The sequence below is a fragment of the Artemia sp. Qi Xiang Cuo genome, chromosome 14 (genome assembly GCF_049724085.1).
Source record: "Artemia sp. Qi Xiang Cuo chromosome 14, ASM4972408v1, whole genome shotgun sequence".
Classification (NCBI taxonomy): domain Eukaryota; kingdom Metazoa; phylum Arthropoda; class Branchiopoda; order Anostraca; family Artemiidae; genus Artemia; species Artemia sp. Qi Xiang Cuo.
Window position 1 is genome coordinate 27931277 of NC_142807.1, and position 16530 is coordinate 27947806.

The 16530-nt window shown below is 35.6% G+C and overlaps 1 protein-coding gene across 6 annotated transcripts in view; it reads left to right on the forward strand.

Moving 5' to 3' along the window:
- Positions 1-16530, forward strand: part of axo (axotactin) — a 228528-nt gene that overhangs the window by 103250 nt on the left and 108748 nt on the right. For all 6 annotated transcript variants that reach the window (XM_089100414.1, XM_089100418.1, XM_089100415.1 and 3 more), the window contains exons 9-12: positions 928-1053; positions 8723-8912; positions 10806-11119; positions 15582-15698. In XM_089100414.1, coding sequence (XP_088956540.1) covers positions 928-1053; positions 8723-8912; positions 10806-11119; positions 15582-15698 — 747 coding nt within the window. The remainder of the gene's footprint in view (positions 1-927; positions 1054-8722; positions 8913-10805; positions 11120-15581; positions 15699-16530) is intronic.

The window sequence follows — 16530 nt, forward strand, 5'->3', positions numbered from 1 at the left end:
TCCCCCAGGAGATGATCTACCAAAAAAGCTAACAGAAACTTGGAAGGGTGTTCATTAGATCCGAAATTGAGGGTTCTAGTCCTTTTTATAAGTAGAGAGTGATCATCGGAGACCAACCAACCTCTGGGGGGGGGAGCATTTTCTTGGGGGTATTTTTTGAGGAGGATTTTCCGTGGGGGGATTTCCAAGGGGGGGTGTGTTTTCCGTGGGGTATTTTCCGCGTGGGGTATTTTAAGGGGGGCGTATTCTCCGATAGGGTATTCTCCGGGGGATATTTCCCGGTTTGGGGTTAAACACCGGCCACCCAATATTACACAAGGTGCGGAGCTCCTTAATTTACCTTTTTTTTTTATTCAAACACCATCACATACCCAAAAATTGATGAGCACACATTAAAGATAATTGTCGAAATATTGTCGAACGAATCCTTTTATAATTACATTCAAACATAATTTCTAGTGATTTTGACACCTTAATTAAATAATTTTATTAAACAATTAATTAAACATTTTTCTCTTGGTGAATATCTCAGAATTCAGTTGTTTTTGGGAATCAGCTTTTAAGTGTCAATATTGATTCCTTTTCACCTTGTCTCAAGGAATACACGGTGGGTTTCAAAAGTTTTTAATAACAAACGATCAGTAGCGTCAATTGAAAGCAATTCATGAAAGAACACGCAAACAAAGGAAACAACACAATTAAGTGACTGCATGGCTAGATTAGATGAGTTAGTACCATGACATAACCTAAATGCGTTACTCGTATATGTCGTGACCAGTAGGGGTAGGACTGATTAGACTCCTTTAAGCATTAAGCCACAGATTTGCTTTTAAGAAATCAGTTGAACAGGAGTTCTGCATGTACTGCTTAATCAGTAATAACAATTAGTTATAGTTCTATTGAATAATACTACTTTTTTACCTGTAGTCCCTTGTTGGAGATTCGATACTATTTTACGCCGGAGGAACCTTCCCCGAGACAAATCATATTGCCGTAACCTTGCTGAAGAATGGATCGCTTTACGTTGAGGTTGACTTTGGAAATGAGCCACAGGTATGTTTAATTCATTGCATACTTAGTTTAGCTAAGAGTTGAAGTTGATGTTAGCCAGTAAATATGAATAAACTTTGACAATTTATGGAATAAAGGGATATTACTAAAAAAGTATCAGAATTTAAACATAAAAGTCTAAAAGTATTTTTTACGGCTTCGATTACAATTATAACACTTAAGGCAGTTAGTAGTAGTAGTAATTGGATTAACGACGCTTCTTGACTTCTAATATCCCTACACAGCCGGGGACTAGAGGTTAGTGTGCTGCTACAACCGGGTTTGATCTCTTGGTCCTGTATTGCCAAGATAAAGTCAAACCAACTTTTCCACCACAGGGCACTTCAGGTGGTCACATTAACCAGTCACTGGTTTCAAATCTCAGGCTTAAAAGCTAATTAAATAAAAAAAAAGGTTTTTTTTTAACTGAAAGTAAGGAACGACGTTAAAACTTAAAATGAACAGAAATTATTCCGTATATGAAAGGGGCTGTCCCCTCCTCAAAGCCTCGCTATTTACTCTAAATTTTTTCATTGTTTAAAAAAATAGAGTTGTGAGAAAGTCAAACTTTAGCGTAAAGAGCGAGGCGTTGAGGAGGGGACAGCCCCTTTCCTATAGTTTTTTTATTTCATTTTTGAACGTGTTTGAATTAATGTAGGTTTTGATTTTGGCTCACCGTACATGAATAATTAAGGAAAAAATTTGAATATTAATTTTACTTTTATTTGGTTAAATGGCTTTCTCGAAGCCTTTTTAATTTTATTTACGAACGTTTTTATTAGTAATAAATATACGTAACTTACGAATTAACTGACGTAACGAACCTCTATATTCTTATATTTTTAATACGTATATTAGAGGGTTCGCCCCCTAGTCAATACCTTGTTCTTTAAGCTAAAGTTCGAATTTTGTTCCAATTCTTTAAAAATGACCCCTTAATCACAAATGCCGTTAATTAGAATAAATAGCTCTTATGAAAGTACTAAATAATTATGTGAGTTAGTGCACCAGTGGTCTTGTAAAGCGGTAGAAAGGAAAGTTAAATCAGGAGATAAAGGATATTATGATGAGGAATGTAAAACGTTAAAGCAGGAGGTAGAAACAGAATTAGAAATTGTTAGGCAGTGCCAGGATGAAGAATTGCGGTTAGAAGCGTTGAATTTTTATAGAGTTAAGAATAGGGAATATAAAAAATTGCTGAAGAGGAAAAGTAAGGAGTGGGATAGTTTAGAAAGGAAAAAGATGATGGAGGATTTTACACTAGGGAATGTTAAAGAATTTTGGAGTAGAATGAGAAAGGAAAGAGCTAATATTTCAGGTCAAACTCCTTCACCGGAGTCGTGGTCTGGTTATTTTGAGAATTTAGAAGGAGACTGTGAAGGGCTAGAAGAGGATAGTCAGTCGTCATGTTCAGGTGAAAGTATTTTCCCGCTGCAGGAGAATGATTATGAATTAGTAGGGGAAGTGACAAGAGAGGAGGTTAGAGAAGTAGTTAGTAAGATGAAAGGAGGTTCAGCACCAGGTTTGGATGGGATACCAGCCAGGGTGGTTAAGAAATTTGTGTCGGTGTTTTGGTCGATATTAGTTATTGCATTTAATAGTATTGTATCTACAGGTAAGTGGCCAGAATTGTGGAAGACTTCAGTTGTTATACCGCTTTTTAAGGATGGGGACCCTAGCTGGAATGATAACTATAGGCCCATAGTTCTAGCACCAGTTTTTAGTAAAGTGTTAGAATTTTTTTTAGATAGGAGGCTAGATAGGTGGTTAGATAAAAATAAGATTATAAATGAAGAGCAAGGAGGATTTAGGAAAGATTATAGTACAGCAGATAGGGCATTTTTGCTTAGAGCTTTAGTCGATAAGTATGGAACAGGGAATAGCCGTCTATATGCAGCTTGTTTAGACCTAAGAAAAGCTTTTGATAATGTTGAGAGGGTGGTTTTGGTAGATATTCTGAGAAGTATAGGTTTACCTAGTATTTTTGTGAGGTTAGTTACTAGCATGTATTGCGGAACTAAGGCGGTAGTAAAGATAATAGATCAGGGTTTTTCTAGAGTATATAGAAACCGTAAAGGGGTAAAACAAGGTAGTGCTCTTTCCCCCCGTTTGTTTTCTATTTTTATAAATGACTTACTCAAGTTTTTGGAAACAAGGTGGGCTCCGACAGTGGGTCTTGGTTCAAATTTTTTTCAGATTTGCTTTTCGCTGATGATTGCGTACTTGTAGCTAAGTCTGCACATGAATTACAGATTTCGTTAGATCTTGTTGCAGATTAAATAAAAAAAAAATCAAGTTTTTTAAACTGAAAGTAAGGAGCGACATTAAAACTTAAAACGAACAGAAATTATTCCGTATATGAAAGGGGCTGTCCCCTCCTCAACGCCTTGCTCTTTACGCTAAAATTTTTTATTGTTTTAAAAAATAAAGCTGTGAGACAGAGTCAACTTTAGCGCAAAGAGCAAGGCGTTGAGGAGGGGACAGCCCCTTTCATATACGGAATACTTTCTGTTTGTTTTAAGTTTTAATGTCGCTCCTTACTTTTAGTTTAAAAAACTTGTTTTTTTATTTAATTTCTGATCGTTTTTTTATTTGATGCAGCTTTTATTTTGGTTCACGTCATTGAATAAGTACACAAAATTTTATTCCAATTCTTTAAAAATGACCCCTTAATCACAAAAGCCGTTAATTAGAATAAATGGCTCTTATGAAAGTACTAAAAACTCTTTGGCTTAAAAAGCGAGGCATTGACTAGAAGGTGAACCCAATCATATAGCTAATATTTTTTTGTTCGTTTTAAGTTTTGATGTTTCTCCTTACTTTCAGTTGAAAAACTTGTTTTTTATATTTAATTTCTGATTTTTTTTAAATAATTATGGAAATCCGGCGCCCCCTTCATAGCAATATCCCTTCCCCCATGAAAACTTCCTTCATGAAAAGATCCTCCCATATAACCCCCGACCCACCCCCACCCCCCACTACCAGAAAAAATTCCCCCTGAAAACGTCTGTATACTTCCCAATAACCAATACTATATGTTAACATTGGGTAAAGTTCGTAACTTTAAGCCCTCCCCCTGGGGGCTTCGAGGGATTAAGTCATCCGAAAAAGACATAGTTATAATGTTTTCGACAATGCTGAACAAAATGGCTATCTCAAAATTTTGATCGGGTGACTTTGGGAAAAAATGAGTGTAGGAGGGGGCCTAGTTGCCCTCCATTTTTTTTTGGTCGCTTAAAAAGGGCACTAGAACTTTTAATTTCTGTTCCAATGAGCCCTCCTACGATATTAAAGGACCCCTGGATCGATACGATAACCCCTGGGGAAAAAAAAAAAAAAAAAAATAAACACGCATTCGCGATCTTTCTTCTGCTAAAAAATGCGAAATTCCACGTTTTTGTAGATAGGAGTTTGAAACTTCTACAGTAGGGTTCTCTGATACGCCGAATATGATGGTATGATTTTCATTGAGGTTTTATAATTTTTAGGGGGTCTTTCCCCTTTTTTCAAAAATCAGCCAAATTTTCTCAGGCGCGTAACTTTTGATAGGTACGATTAATCTTGATTAAACTTACACATTTGAAATCAGCATTTCAATTTGATTCTTTTGATTTATCTATTGGTATCAAAATTCCGTTTTTTAGAGTTTCGGTTACCATTGAGCCGGGTCGCTCCTTACTTACAGTTCGTTACCACGAACTGTTTGATTACTTAGATCTGAAGAAGCTCCAACTTAATGTTAAGAAGACAGAAATAGTTATTTTTGGTAAAAGAAAGGATGAAGAATGTAATGGTAAGTTTATGTTTAATGGAGACGAAATAAAGATAGTTGAAAATTCAAAATATTTAGGTTCTGTATTTCAAAATATTGGTAGTTGGTGTGCCCACATTAAAGAGTCAGTAAAAAGGGGGAAAGCGGCTATATCGATGATTTTTAGGAAGGGTACAGTCATGGGCATTAAGAGTCTAGTAATGCATCAAACAATATTTTAAACAAAGGTTATGCCAGTTATTCATTATGGTGGGGAATTATGGGGGATGAAAGCAGCAGAACAGCAGGAGACCCTTGAGGTAAGTTATTACAAAAAGCTTTTTGGCCTCCATAGGACTACGCATACCCAGTTTTTGAAAGGGGAGCTAGGGCTTTTTTCGCTCCGTAAACATAGGCTGGTTCAGGTAGTTAGATTTTGGATGAAGATAGTGCAGGTTACACGAAGTAAACTTATTAGAGATACCTATGAAGAGTTACTTGCTTCAGGTCGTAAGAGGTCGTGGCCGTTTAGGGTTTAATCCTTATTAAACCGATTAGGATTGCCATAAGTATGGAACGACGGTTGAGGTCCTGCTATAAGTAAGATGGATAAAATAGGAATAGTTAAACATTGATTAGAAGAACAGGAGACACAGACATGGGGGAATGAAATTGAGAGATCCAAGACATTAAGCGTTTATAAGGATGTTAAAAAGGTGTTTGGCAAGGAGATTTACTTTAAATTTAATTTCCCAAGTAAGTATTTGTCATATTGGTTGCAGCTGCGGACCAACTGTTTGCCTTTAAGATGGAGGAGTAAAGTATTTGAGAGAGGTAAGGGGTTCCCGGCGTCTAGGTACACGTGTCCCATTTGTAATATTGAAGAGGAAACTCTGGACCATTTTCTCTGCCGGTGCCAGGGGCTTACTGATTTGAGGGAGGGTATTTTGGGGAAAAGTAATTTTTCACTTCGGGGAATGTTGTCTCAGATGGTACCTAGCCTCATGTGTAGATTATGTAGATTTGTTGATCAGGCACTAAAGATAAGAAAGGAACTATTGTGAAGAAGATTTGTTATGGTTTGGAATAAAAATGCGGAAGGGAGTTTTACTTTTGTTTTCCTGTTATATTTGATGTATAGTGTATATGGTCCTGTAAAAAGGCTTTTGAATACACGATTATTATTTTTATTATTACTATTATTATTATGTGTGTGACATTGTGTGTAATTATGTGAGTTAGTTTTATAGTATTATGTGCGCTTTTGTGTTGCAATTGTAATGTTATTTTATTTTTATTTGTTACGGGCTATGTTTAGTTATTGTTAGCCTATATATGTTATTATCATGTGTTTTGACTTTATATGCAACTGTGTTTGTTTTTGCCATGGCCCAAAGAGGCTTTTGTTTTGCAATAAATATCTATCTATCTATATCTAATCTTTGGCTTAAAGAGCGAGGTATTGACTAGGGGATGAACCCAATCATATACGTAATGTTTTCTGTCGTTTTAAGTTTTGATGTTGCTCCTTACTTTCAGTTGAAAAACTTTTTTCTTTTATATATAATTTCTGATCTTTTTTTAAATAATGCTGGGAAATCCGGCCCCCCCTTCATAGCAATGTCTCTTCTTCCATGAAAACTTCCTTCCTGGTAAGATCCTTCCATATAACCACCGACCCCCTCCCCCCCCCCACTACCCGAAAAAATCCCCTCAGAAAACGTCTGTATACTTCCCAATACCCAATACTATATGTTAACCTTAGGCAAATATCAAAACTCCCAGCCCTCTTCCCAGAGACTTCGGCGGACTAAGTCATCATGAAAGCCATATTTATCATACTTCCAACCATACTAAAGAAAATGGATTTCTCAAAATTTTGATCAGGTAACTTTGGGAAGAAATTGAGCGTGGGAGGGGGCCTAGTTGCCCTCCATTTTTTTTTGGTCACTTAAAAAGGGCACTGTTTTAATTTCCGTTCGAATGAGCCCTCCCACGATATTCTAGGACTAGTGGATCGATACGATCACCCCTGGAAAAAAAAATAAAATAAACACGCATCAGTAATCTTTCTTCTGGCAAAAAATGGAAAATTCCACATTTTTGTAGATAGGAGCTTGAAACCTCCGCAGTAGGGTTCTCTAATACGCTGAATACGCTGATACGCTGATGGTGTGATTTTCATTAAGGTTATATAACTTTTAGGGGGTTTTCCTCCTTTTTTCGAAAATCAGCCAAATTTTCTCAGGCGCGTAACTTTTGATATGTCGGACTAAACTTGACGATATATTTATATATTTGATATATTTGAAATCAGCATTAAAATCTGATTCTTTTGATGTATCTTTTGGTACCAAAATTCCGTTTTCTACAGTTTTGGTTACCATTGAGCCTGGTGGCTCCTTACTTACGGTTCGTTACCACGAACTGTTTGATACATAAAACATGCTTGAGAGTAAATATTTTTTTCCTTTGAGTTTTCTTCAAAGATCAAACTTAAAACGAATATTTCCTCGTGAGTAAAATACACCCCCCCCCCACAAAAAAAGATAAGAAAATAGGGCCATAAAACGAATCAAATGCACTTTTTTCCGATCAAATTGAAACTTGTATCCTGAAGTTCTTGGGCTAAGGCTAAGGGAACCCCAGTGCGGAAGTAAAATTAGAAACAAAATATTGGTCTTCCTAAAAACGATGCCTGACAAAGAGCCAGAAAAGGGCCAAATCCTCGGCCACTTTGTATGGAAGAAATGGCCGCAGAAACTTAGGAGGGGGCTTGGATTGGAAATTGAAATTTCTATTCCCTTTTTTGAGGGTCAAAAGTAATTAGAGTAACCATCCTCCTGCCTATGCCCTTTCCTGCTAGTCCCCTCCCATAGCCTTTATGGTTTAAGACCAAAACTTTGAGAAAAACATTTTGTTGAGAGGCGTTGGAAGTTCAAATAATAATACCTCCGGTGTTAACAACATTCCTACCACCCAAGGAGCAATGGTTAATAGAAAAGTCGGCCAAACTTGATCTTCACTTTGAAATCTTAGGGGTCGGTCGCAAGGCCAAGATTCCCAGAGTTTCTCATATGTATGCTCTGGAAATGATATGCGTACCTGAATAATTCAAAAGCCCCATGTGCACCCAAGTTTTCAGATTGTCTGTGTAATCACGTGGTTCGCTTGAGTGGTCAAGCCGGAACATTCTGGCAGTGTTAGAAGTTGGTCAATTGGACATCAAATTTTGACTTAGAAGAGGGGGGGGGGCTGAGGTAAATTAAAATAAACTCTATGTGTGAATACAAAGCAGCCGTGTGTTTCCAGCATGCCAGATACCTCGGGAAGGGTTTGGGGTAGTTAGTTGAAACTTTCAGGGAGTTTTGAGGGGGGAAGTTGAATGGCTCAGAGGATGGAGTTAAAGTTCCGTGTTGGGCTAAAAATGGATGGGGCAGAGACCAGAAGATTTTGAATTTTGTGTTGAGGGAGGGGCGCACTATGTTTTGTCTCCGGTAGGCGTGAATACCCCCCCCCCCCCACCGTCAGAAAATATCCACCAGGAAACGTCTGTATACTTCCCAATAACCAATACTACATGTAAACAATGGACAAAGTTCATTTACCATCTGTATTCCGGAGAGTAAAAAAAAAAAAAAAAAAAAAAAAAAAAAAAAAAAAAAATCAGAACGAAGTTTGTAAAATAACTGCTCTTTATTTTTGAAATGGAAAAAGTAATACATTTTTAATTACTTCAGACGCTTCCAAATTGAAATGCAAAGTTCAAAATTTGTACATATCTTTTTAAAATGCATATGCGTTTTTAACTTTTTTACGGCAGCCAGACTGGTAGCTATTGATTTTATTTTCATCTGTATGAATTACGTGTCTCACTCAATTTCCTCCGTTTTCCTATATGAAAAACATTTTTTTTTCAAGAGTATTGTCCTTGAGGAAAATCTGATTAACGGAGAGTGGCACAACATAACTGCAATTCACGAAGGAAGAACTGTAACTCTCTGCTTGAATGGAGAAATGACTGGAACAATTTCCGTAACCGGCGAAAAATACTACTTAAGATTTGATCCTCACATTTATGTGGGTGGGGACCGAAAGCCAATTGGCCCAGGTAAAGTCAAGATTAAGTAAATTATTTAAGTGGATTCAAGATTAGTGTTACACATTTCAATTGAAAATTAATCACGTTAAAAAAATAGAAAGAACTGCCATCCAAAGACAAAAATATACATATGAGCTATTTACTTACCCATTAATCGTGGCTTAAAGCTTGTACCGGTTTAAGGTTCCTCATTTGTTCCTCATAAGGGTCCTCATAAGGTGTACATAGAGTTTACAATTAAACTGGACACTCTTGAATTTTGGAAACTTAGTTTAAAAGATAAGCAGAAGTAGAGGCCATAATAATCTGTTTCATTACAGGGTTGTGTTCAGGGTTTTTGTTCGGGGGTGGGGGGGGGGGCTTTTTTAGGGGGGGGGGGGAATTATACAAAACTTAAAAAAAACATATCAAGAATTTATTCATATGTATTTTGGTTACGTCTTTACGAGTCGGACAAGCACTTCGAGAGGGAAAGAGTTCAAAACCCCTAACCCCCCCGCTGATACGGTCATATTACATTATTACTATCACTATGCGCAGTTATTCCTTTAAAACACCACAAAAATATATCCGATATTGACTTTAGTCTCTTGTTATTTTCTTTTATAAGTGTACGGTTCAGCTTACCTTAATTAAATAGGGTAGGAATTAGCAACCAGGCTTTGAGTTGCGTCTTTAGTGGACCTGAGCCCCATCTATTATTTTAAGGAAGTTTTACTGCTCGAAGAAAGTCCCATATCGGATTTGGGGTCTTCTTTCGTTTTCTGGTAAGTTGCGTCTACATGCATGCAAGCCGATCAAAAGATTCATGATAGCAGGAAATCGGTAAGGATCGTGGCATAGGTAATAAAAGTAGGAAACTCTGTGGGTACAAAAATCTGTAAAAAAAAAAAACTATTTTCAATTGATCTTAGCTTTGCAGACGTAAAACTTTTCACGGTGTTACGAAATTCAGTGGTAAACTCCAAATGAGAAACAGGACATGTTAGTTCTCATCCATAAAACATTATTATTTGCATTGGTCCAAAGTTGTTACCAGTGGGTCACACTTATAACAACACATGGCGCCTTGTCACACCTGGAGTTTAGTTGATCTCCAAAGTAAACTGTTGCACTCACTCAACGCAATTGAATTCCTATAAATTGATTCCATGTGTAGTTAACTTATTCAAATAATTTGACTGTTTTATAGTTTTTTACGATTCTCTCTCCCTCCCTAAGACACGGTTTGTTCAAAATAGAACTCTGGCTACTTGGCTGTGATAAATGTAAGAAAGGCTACATCATAATTGTAAGACAAATTGTTTACGATAAAGTTACAATATAACTATAATGATGAAATATAATTACAGTTTCTGAGACAAGTCCATTTTTTTATCCAGCTGTTTTGTCGTTCGTTCTGTTTTTCCCATTTTGGTTTACAAAACATAAAAAGAAGGAACAAGGACAAATTTGGTACTATTTTTACTTTACGATTGTGGTTGTAAAAAGAGAGAGAGTCGGAGTGACCGGGAAGGAGAGAGAGAAAGAGGCTCTAGAAGGTCTCAACATTCTTAGTTTGAAATTGTCTCAAAGTTAGAAAAGTGTCGTCACAAAGCGTCGGCATCAGATATTCAAAGTATGCGATATCAGCGCATGTCAAATAACTTAAAACCACCAATTTCACCATGTAGTCAACGCCAATTTTACTGAATTTTTTAAATACCGTCCGAGCAGTTGACCCAAGGATTTTTTTTCAGAAACAGCCATCTTGAGCCCTCCTCATGGTATTAGAAATTCGGAAGTTCAGAAAATTTAAGAAAATAGATTGTAGTGTTTATTATTTCATAGGTAAGCTATAGAAAATCAACTATAATAATCGGGAGCTGGAACATAATGACATTTCTTTTTATTTCTTAACAGGTCTTCTTTCCACTAATAACTTTGCTGGATGTTTGTCCGAAGTTTACGTAAACCATATCAATATATTATATGGTTTGAGATCTGGTCGACCACAGGCTGCTTATCATGGTATATTGACGCCAGAATTCCAAGCTTGCGAGGAAGTTAAAGATATACCTGTGACTTTTCCATTTGCGGAATCAGAAATCCAGATAGATGGTGCTGTTTTGGATAACAGAGTTCACTTAATCTTGAATTTTAAGACTAGCCAAAAAGTAGCTGTTTTGGCCTACGGACATGTGGTCATGGATGTTGGTACAGAAGGGTATTGGGAGGTAATGTTGTGCACTATCTCTTCTTCTTCCTCTGTCTGCATCCCCTGCCCCTTCTATTTTTGTCTTTCTCTTTCTCTTCTCTTTCTTTCTCTCTTTCTTTATTTCTTTCTCTCTTTATCCCTATCAATCACTATCTCCTCCTCTCATTGTCTCTTTTTTTCACTCTCACTCTCTCTTTATTTTTAAGCAGAACTAAAATTCCCTTGTTTATAAGATTTAGTTTAAGCATTACTCTGAGATTACTTCTGTGTCTTTTATTACATTACTTTAAAGAAGTCTTTTCCAACAAAAGAATTTTTCATGGAAAAGTAAAATGCTGCATCAAAACAAGATGAGCAGAAATTAAAATAATTAATAATTCAGACTTAAAAACGAGCAGGAATCACTATCAAACACCTCGCAGTAACGAACTGCAATAAAGGAGTGACTCGGTGCAATAGTAGCCATACCTCTAAAAAAACAATTTTTTTTATGACAAGAGATACATAAAAAAAATCGGATTTTTATCCTGATTATAAAAAAAAAGAATTTTTTTAACAAAAGTAAAGAGCGAAGCTATGTCTTAAGCACAGCAAAAAAAAAAAACCAAAAAAAAAAAAAAAAAAACCAATAATGAAAGAAAGGAAGCGCGACTGACATTCATGCTATAATTGGGTTCAAGATGGACGACTTCCCAGTTCATATATCTAGTAATTTCTGTTCGTTTTGAGTTTGAGCTGAATGTCAGTTTTAGTTTTGGTACATTATAAATTCATTATTGGTTTCGTCTTCATTAAGTCTAATATCTGTTTCTTTAATATATGTCTTTTAATATATGTTTTTTTAACTATAATTGGGGTACAAGGGAGACGACTTCCCAGTTCATATAGCTACTAATTTCTGTTTGTTTTGATTTTCAGTTGAATATTAGTTTTATTTTTGGGTACATTATAAGTTCATTATTGGTTTCATTTTTTTGTTTAGTCTAATATCTGTTCATTTTAACTTTTAGTTCATTGTTCTCTAATATTCCTGATATTGTTATTTGCTCTGCTATAACATGGCTTCGCCTTTTATAAAAAAAAACTTTTTTTTTTAATTAAAGAATAAATGATACCCAAAACGAACATAAATATAAATAAACGGTCAGAGAAAACAGAGAGAACACTAATGTAGATCAATAAATAATTTTAAAATGAGTAAAAATTAGATTGAATGCTCAAGTCAAACTTAAAACAAAAACAAATTAATGCAAACAGAAGTTTTGCTACTGCCCTTTTCCCCCTTCCCTAACCGTAAAATACTAAAACTTGTTGCGTCATTTGCGTCTTATTTTAAACTACATGTATCTTGAACAATATACTTTTAGTTTTCAAAACATCGACTAAAATTAAATATAGACGACTGAAAAGAACTAATGAAAACAAATTGAATGTTATTTGATATATAGTGATGGTTAATTTTTGGAAACTAAGCAATTCAAAATTTCATTTCACTACACTTTCTATTTTATTTTTTACTGTTGTAAATATGAAAAATATATTTTTAATATATTTCGTTTTCAGTAAAGCGCAAGTGACGAAATAAGCTTTAGACTTTTACGGTTAGGAATGGGGGGAAAGGGCAGTAGCCAAACTCCTGTTATTAGTGGTTTTTGTACATTTTAAGTTTGACTTGAACATTCAATTCGATTTTTACTTGTTTTAAGATTTATTTATTTATCTGAATTAGTACTTGCCTTTTCTATGTTTCCTATGATCGTTGATTTTAATTTCTCTTCGTTTTGGGTTCATTTATTCTTTAATAGTATTTTTAGGTCGTTTTGAGTTTGAATTTTTATATGAATTTGTTTCTGTTGATCATAAGTTAAATATGGCTCTTTACTTTTCTTTGAAAAACTTCTTTTTCGAATTTTTTTTTTAATGAATTTCTGCTCATTTTTGATTACCAAAGTTTTGGTAATCAAAAATGCCAGAGACAGTTTTTCATGTCTCTGGCGTGAGAGTTAAAATATATAATTCTAATTTAATAGTTCGAATTAATAGATTTTGATTTATTTCAATAGCCCCTGGTCATTAACATAGATTAAAAAGAGTATTGGCCCAATAACAGATCCTTGTGGAACGCCAAACTCTATTCCCGAAGGGTTAGAAAAGTGCGGATCAACTGAGATGACTCGACCAGATAAATATGATAGAAACTAAGAATAAGCGTTCCCTCTTATATCAATATGGGACAGTTTCCAAAGAAGAATCTTGTGTGTTAACGAGTCGAATGCCTTTCGTACATCGAGAAAAAGAACAGCAGGTATCAGACTAGAGTCAAGAACTTAATGTAAATAATTCAAAAGAGTTGCGCATGCCTGCTCATTTGATTTCTCCGTCCTAAAACCAAACGGAAAATCGTGGAAAAAGTCTCTAGAATCAAGAAAATCAAAAAGTCGAAAAAGCGTAACCTTTTTAAATATTTTACTAAACACTGATAAAAGGGATATGGGACGACAATTTTCAGGATCATTCCTCCATGCACCTTTAAAATGAATGATTAAATTAGCAGTCTTTCAAACGCTTCGAGAAACATCATTTTCTAATGAAATATTGATATGTCTCGTTAGAGTAGAAATGATGACAGTAAGAATGAACTTTGCAATCTTAGTCGGAATCCAGTCTGGGCGAAAAGATGAAGACCCCTCAAACCATTGACAATTCTGGCTATTTCAGCTTCAGAGGCAGGTTCCAATGCCATTGATTTAGGACAAGGCGGTCAAAGGTAAGACCTAAAGTCAGGTAAAGAAGAAGAAGGACTTACAGAAGAGGCTGTAGCCTTGCCGATATTAGCAAAATAGGAAGTAAACGCATCTTGAGCTTTTAGCTCACCCTCTACATTTTCGCCTTCCGTGACAATACTTGAAGGGACAGAAGGAGGCAGAAAAGATGGCCTGATAACAGAATTGATTACTTGCCATGTCTTCCTAATGTCTTTACCACACGCAGAGAACTTTCTGTAATAAAATAACGATTTGGCTTTTCGGCAAAGTGAATTATACACTCTTCTATAAGCTATGAAAAGTTGAAGTCGAGAATCACGAGAAGATGGCTTAAAGGACCTGTAAGCCTTCCAAAGATTATTTTTCTTCCTCCAACATTTAAGGAGTCCCGGAGTCATCCAAGGATTTAAAGGGGTTGTTCTTTTCAATTCCGGATTCGACTGGGGCGCAACACATGTGTCCAAGGTAACTTCTTTCAAAGAATCATAAAAATAATTAAATAAAGAATTTATATCAGATTTGTTTTCAGAAATACTCCACAAACAACCCGCCAACCGTGACCTAAGAAGATGCAAACAAGGATCATTGAATTTTAAAGAGGAAAAACCAGTTCCTTGGTTCCTCCTTGGCAACGCATCGGAAAAATCATACGTGGAAAAAACAGAAAAATGGTCTGAGATATGACTCGTCAACACAAAATTTTGCTCTCGCAGCTCCCAATATCGACTTTTTTCGCTTTGTAAGAAACTCACTAACAAAAACACCTGAGCCAGCAAGTCTCGACTTAAGTTTATAAATCTGAAATGCAGTTTCTCTGCTTGCGAACTGCACAATCACTGGCGCTAAAACTGGGGTGCTTGAACTAGAAAGGTTAGTAAGCTTGAACTGATTGACACTCCTGATCTTGTTCACATAAAGTTCAACCTAACCCATCTGTTTGTTTACAATACTTAGTATAGAAGAGTTCAGATCAACACCAGGTTTTTGTTTTACACCCAGGAAAACCAGAGTTTCTAGCAGTGAATCCTGCTTTAAGTCATCAAAATCCGCTTCAACACTTGAAATACGTGATTCAATAGACTCCATCTGACTTTTCAGACCTTTCAGGCTTTTCAATTCTTGCAAATTTGGGATTCTATTCAATGCTAATAGCATCATACACCTCACTCACAATCATTTCTGAACATTTAATGAGCATTTGTGTGAATTTCGTGTAATGTGATGGTATTTAACACTGTGATGTGGAATAGTGACAAAATATTGAAAAGCAACAGCTATGTTACGAGTGGCATGTGCACCAAATTTGTTTTGGGAGGAGAGAGAGGAGGAGAAGATGGATTCGTAAAAATTTAAAAGATTGGTAGAACCATATGAAAGATTATAGTACTAGAGAGAAAACTGCGAAAATATTTTAATTAGGAAGGAGATTTTGAAGCCCACTCCCTTTGTCTACGTGCATTTTACCTCATGGGCGCCTATTCAAACAAAAATTTATTTCCATTTTCTACCGTCTTTAGCAGGCCAGAATTATTTAATAGGATCGAGAAATGGATGACTATTTTTTAAACCAAAATTTAAATTTGTTCACATAATCGTGGAGGAAAACGAGCCAACAAAGGACAGACTTGAGAACAGGCCAATAGTCTGAACCAAAATGTATATAGCCGCTCGAATGATTTTCAAATAATACTCTATAAGATTTTGTTTCTCCAATAGGTTCGTCTTGTTCGTGGAGAAGTTCAATTTATGGTGATTCCGGATGCCAACAATGAAACAAATTTTTATATCATTGCTAGGACAGGAAGGAAATTGGCTGACGATTCTTGGCATTTTGTAAGTTCTCATTCTTTTTCTCAAATGATCCTATTCCTTAAATATGAGCCTTTTTCTCAAATGAGTCTATTAAACTTTATATGCATTATCTGAACTAAACTTTATATTATCTGAACTAAACTTTATATTATCTGAACTAAACTTTATATGCATATGGTAATGGATGGTAAGTAAGGAACAGCCCTTGTCAGTGGTAACCCAGGTTAAAAAAAAATCCATGTTTTGAAAACAACGTGTTGATTCCAAATATTTTAAAATCCATTAAGTCTAATGCCCGTGCCACATCATAATCACATCTATCGATAAGGCTAGCAAAATATCATGAATGACAAGGAAATTTTATTTATTTTAGCGTCCCACTTGTATTTAAAAAGCAAAAATTATAATTGTCAGAAATTAGTTTAATGAGTTTGCACCAATAGTAATTTGTGTCCAACTGCTCTTTTCTAATACTAAGTCTTCTTAACTTTTCTCAGGTTCCTCTCCCAGATAGAAAAATCACCGTTCTAAGTTTCGATCTTTTCCAGTTTTAAAAATTATGCCTTATACCCTGACTCTGATTGGTCAGTTAATAAATTTATGTTTGAAAGTTGAACAATGTTCAACTCGAGAAATTACGAACAGCAAACGTAATTGGCGCTGTAGTCGTGCGTAATTTTGATTTTATCGACAATTGTGACTATAATGTGGCACGGGCATAAAGCTACGTATTAAAAAATCTCAGGATAAAAAAAGTCTTAGGATGCGTAATTATAGGAAACGAGTGAAAAAGTCTAAAATAAAGAGCGGATGCTTCATGCCTCTGCTGACAAAAATACGAAATATGGTATTT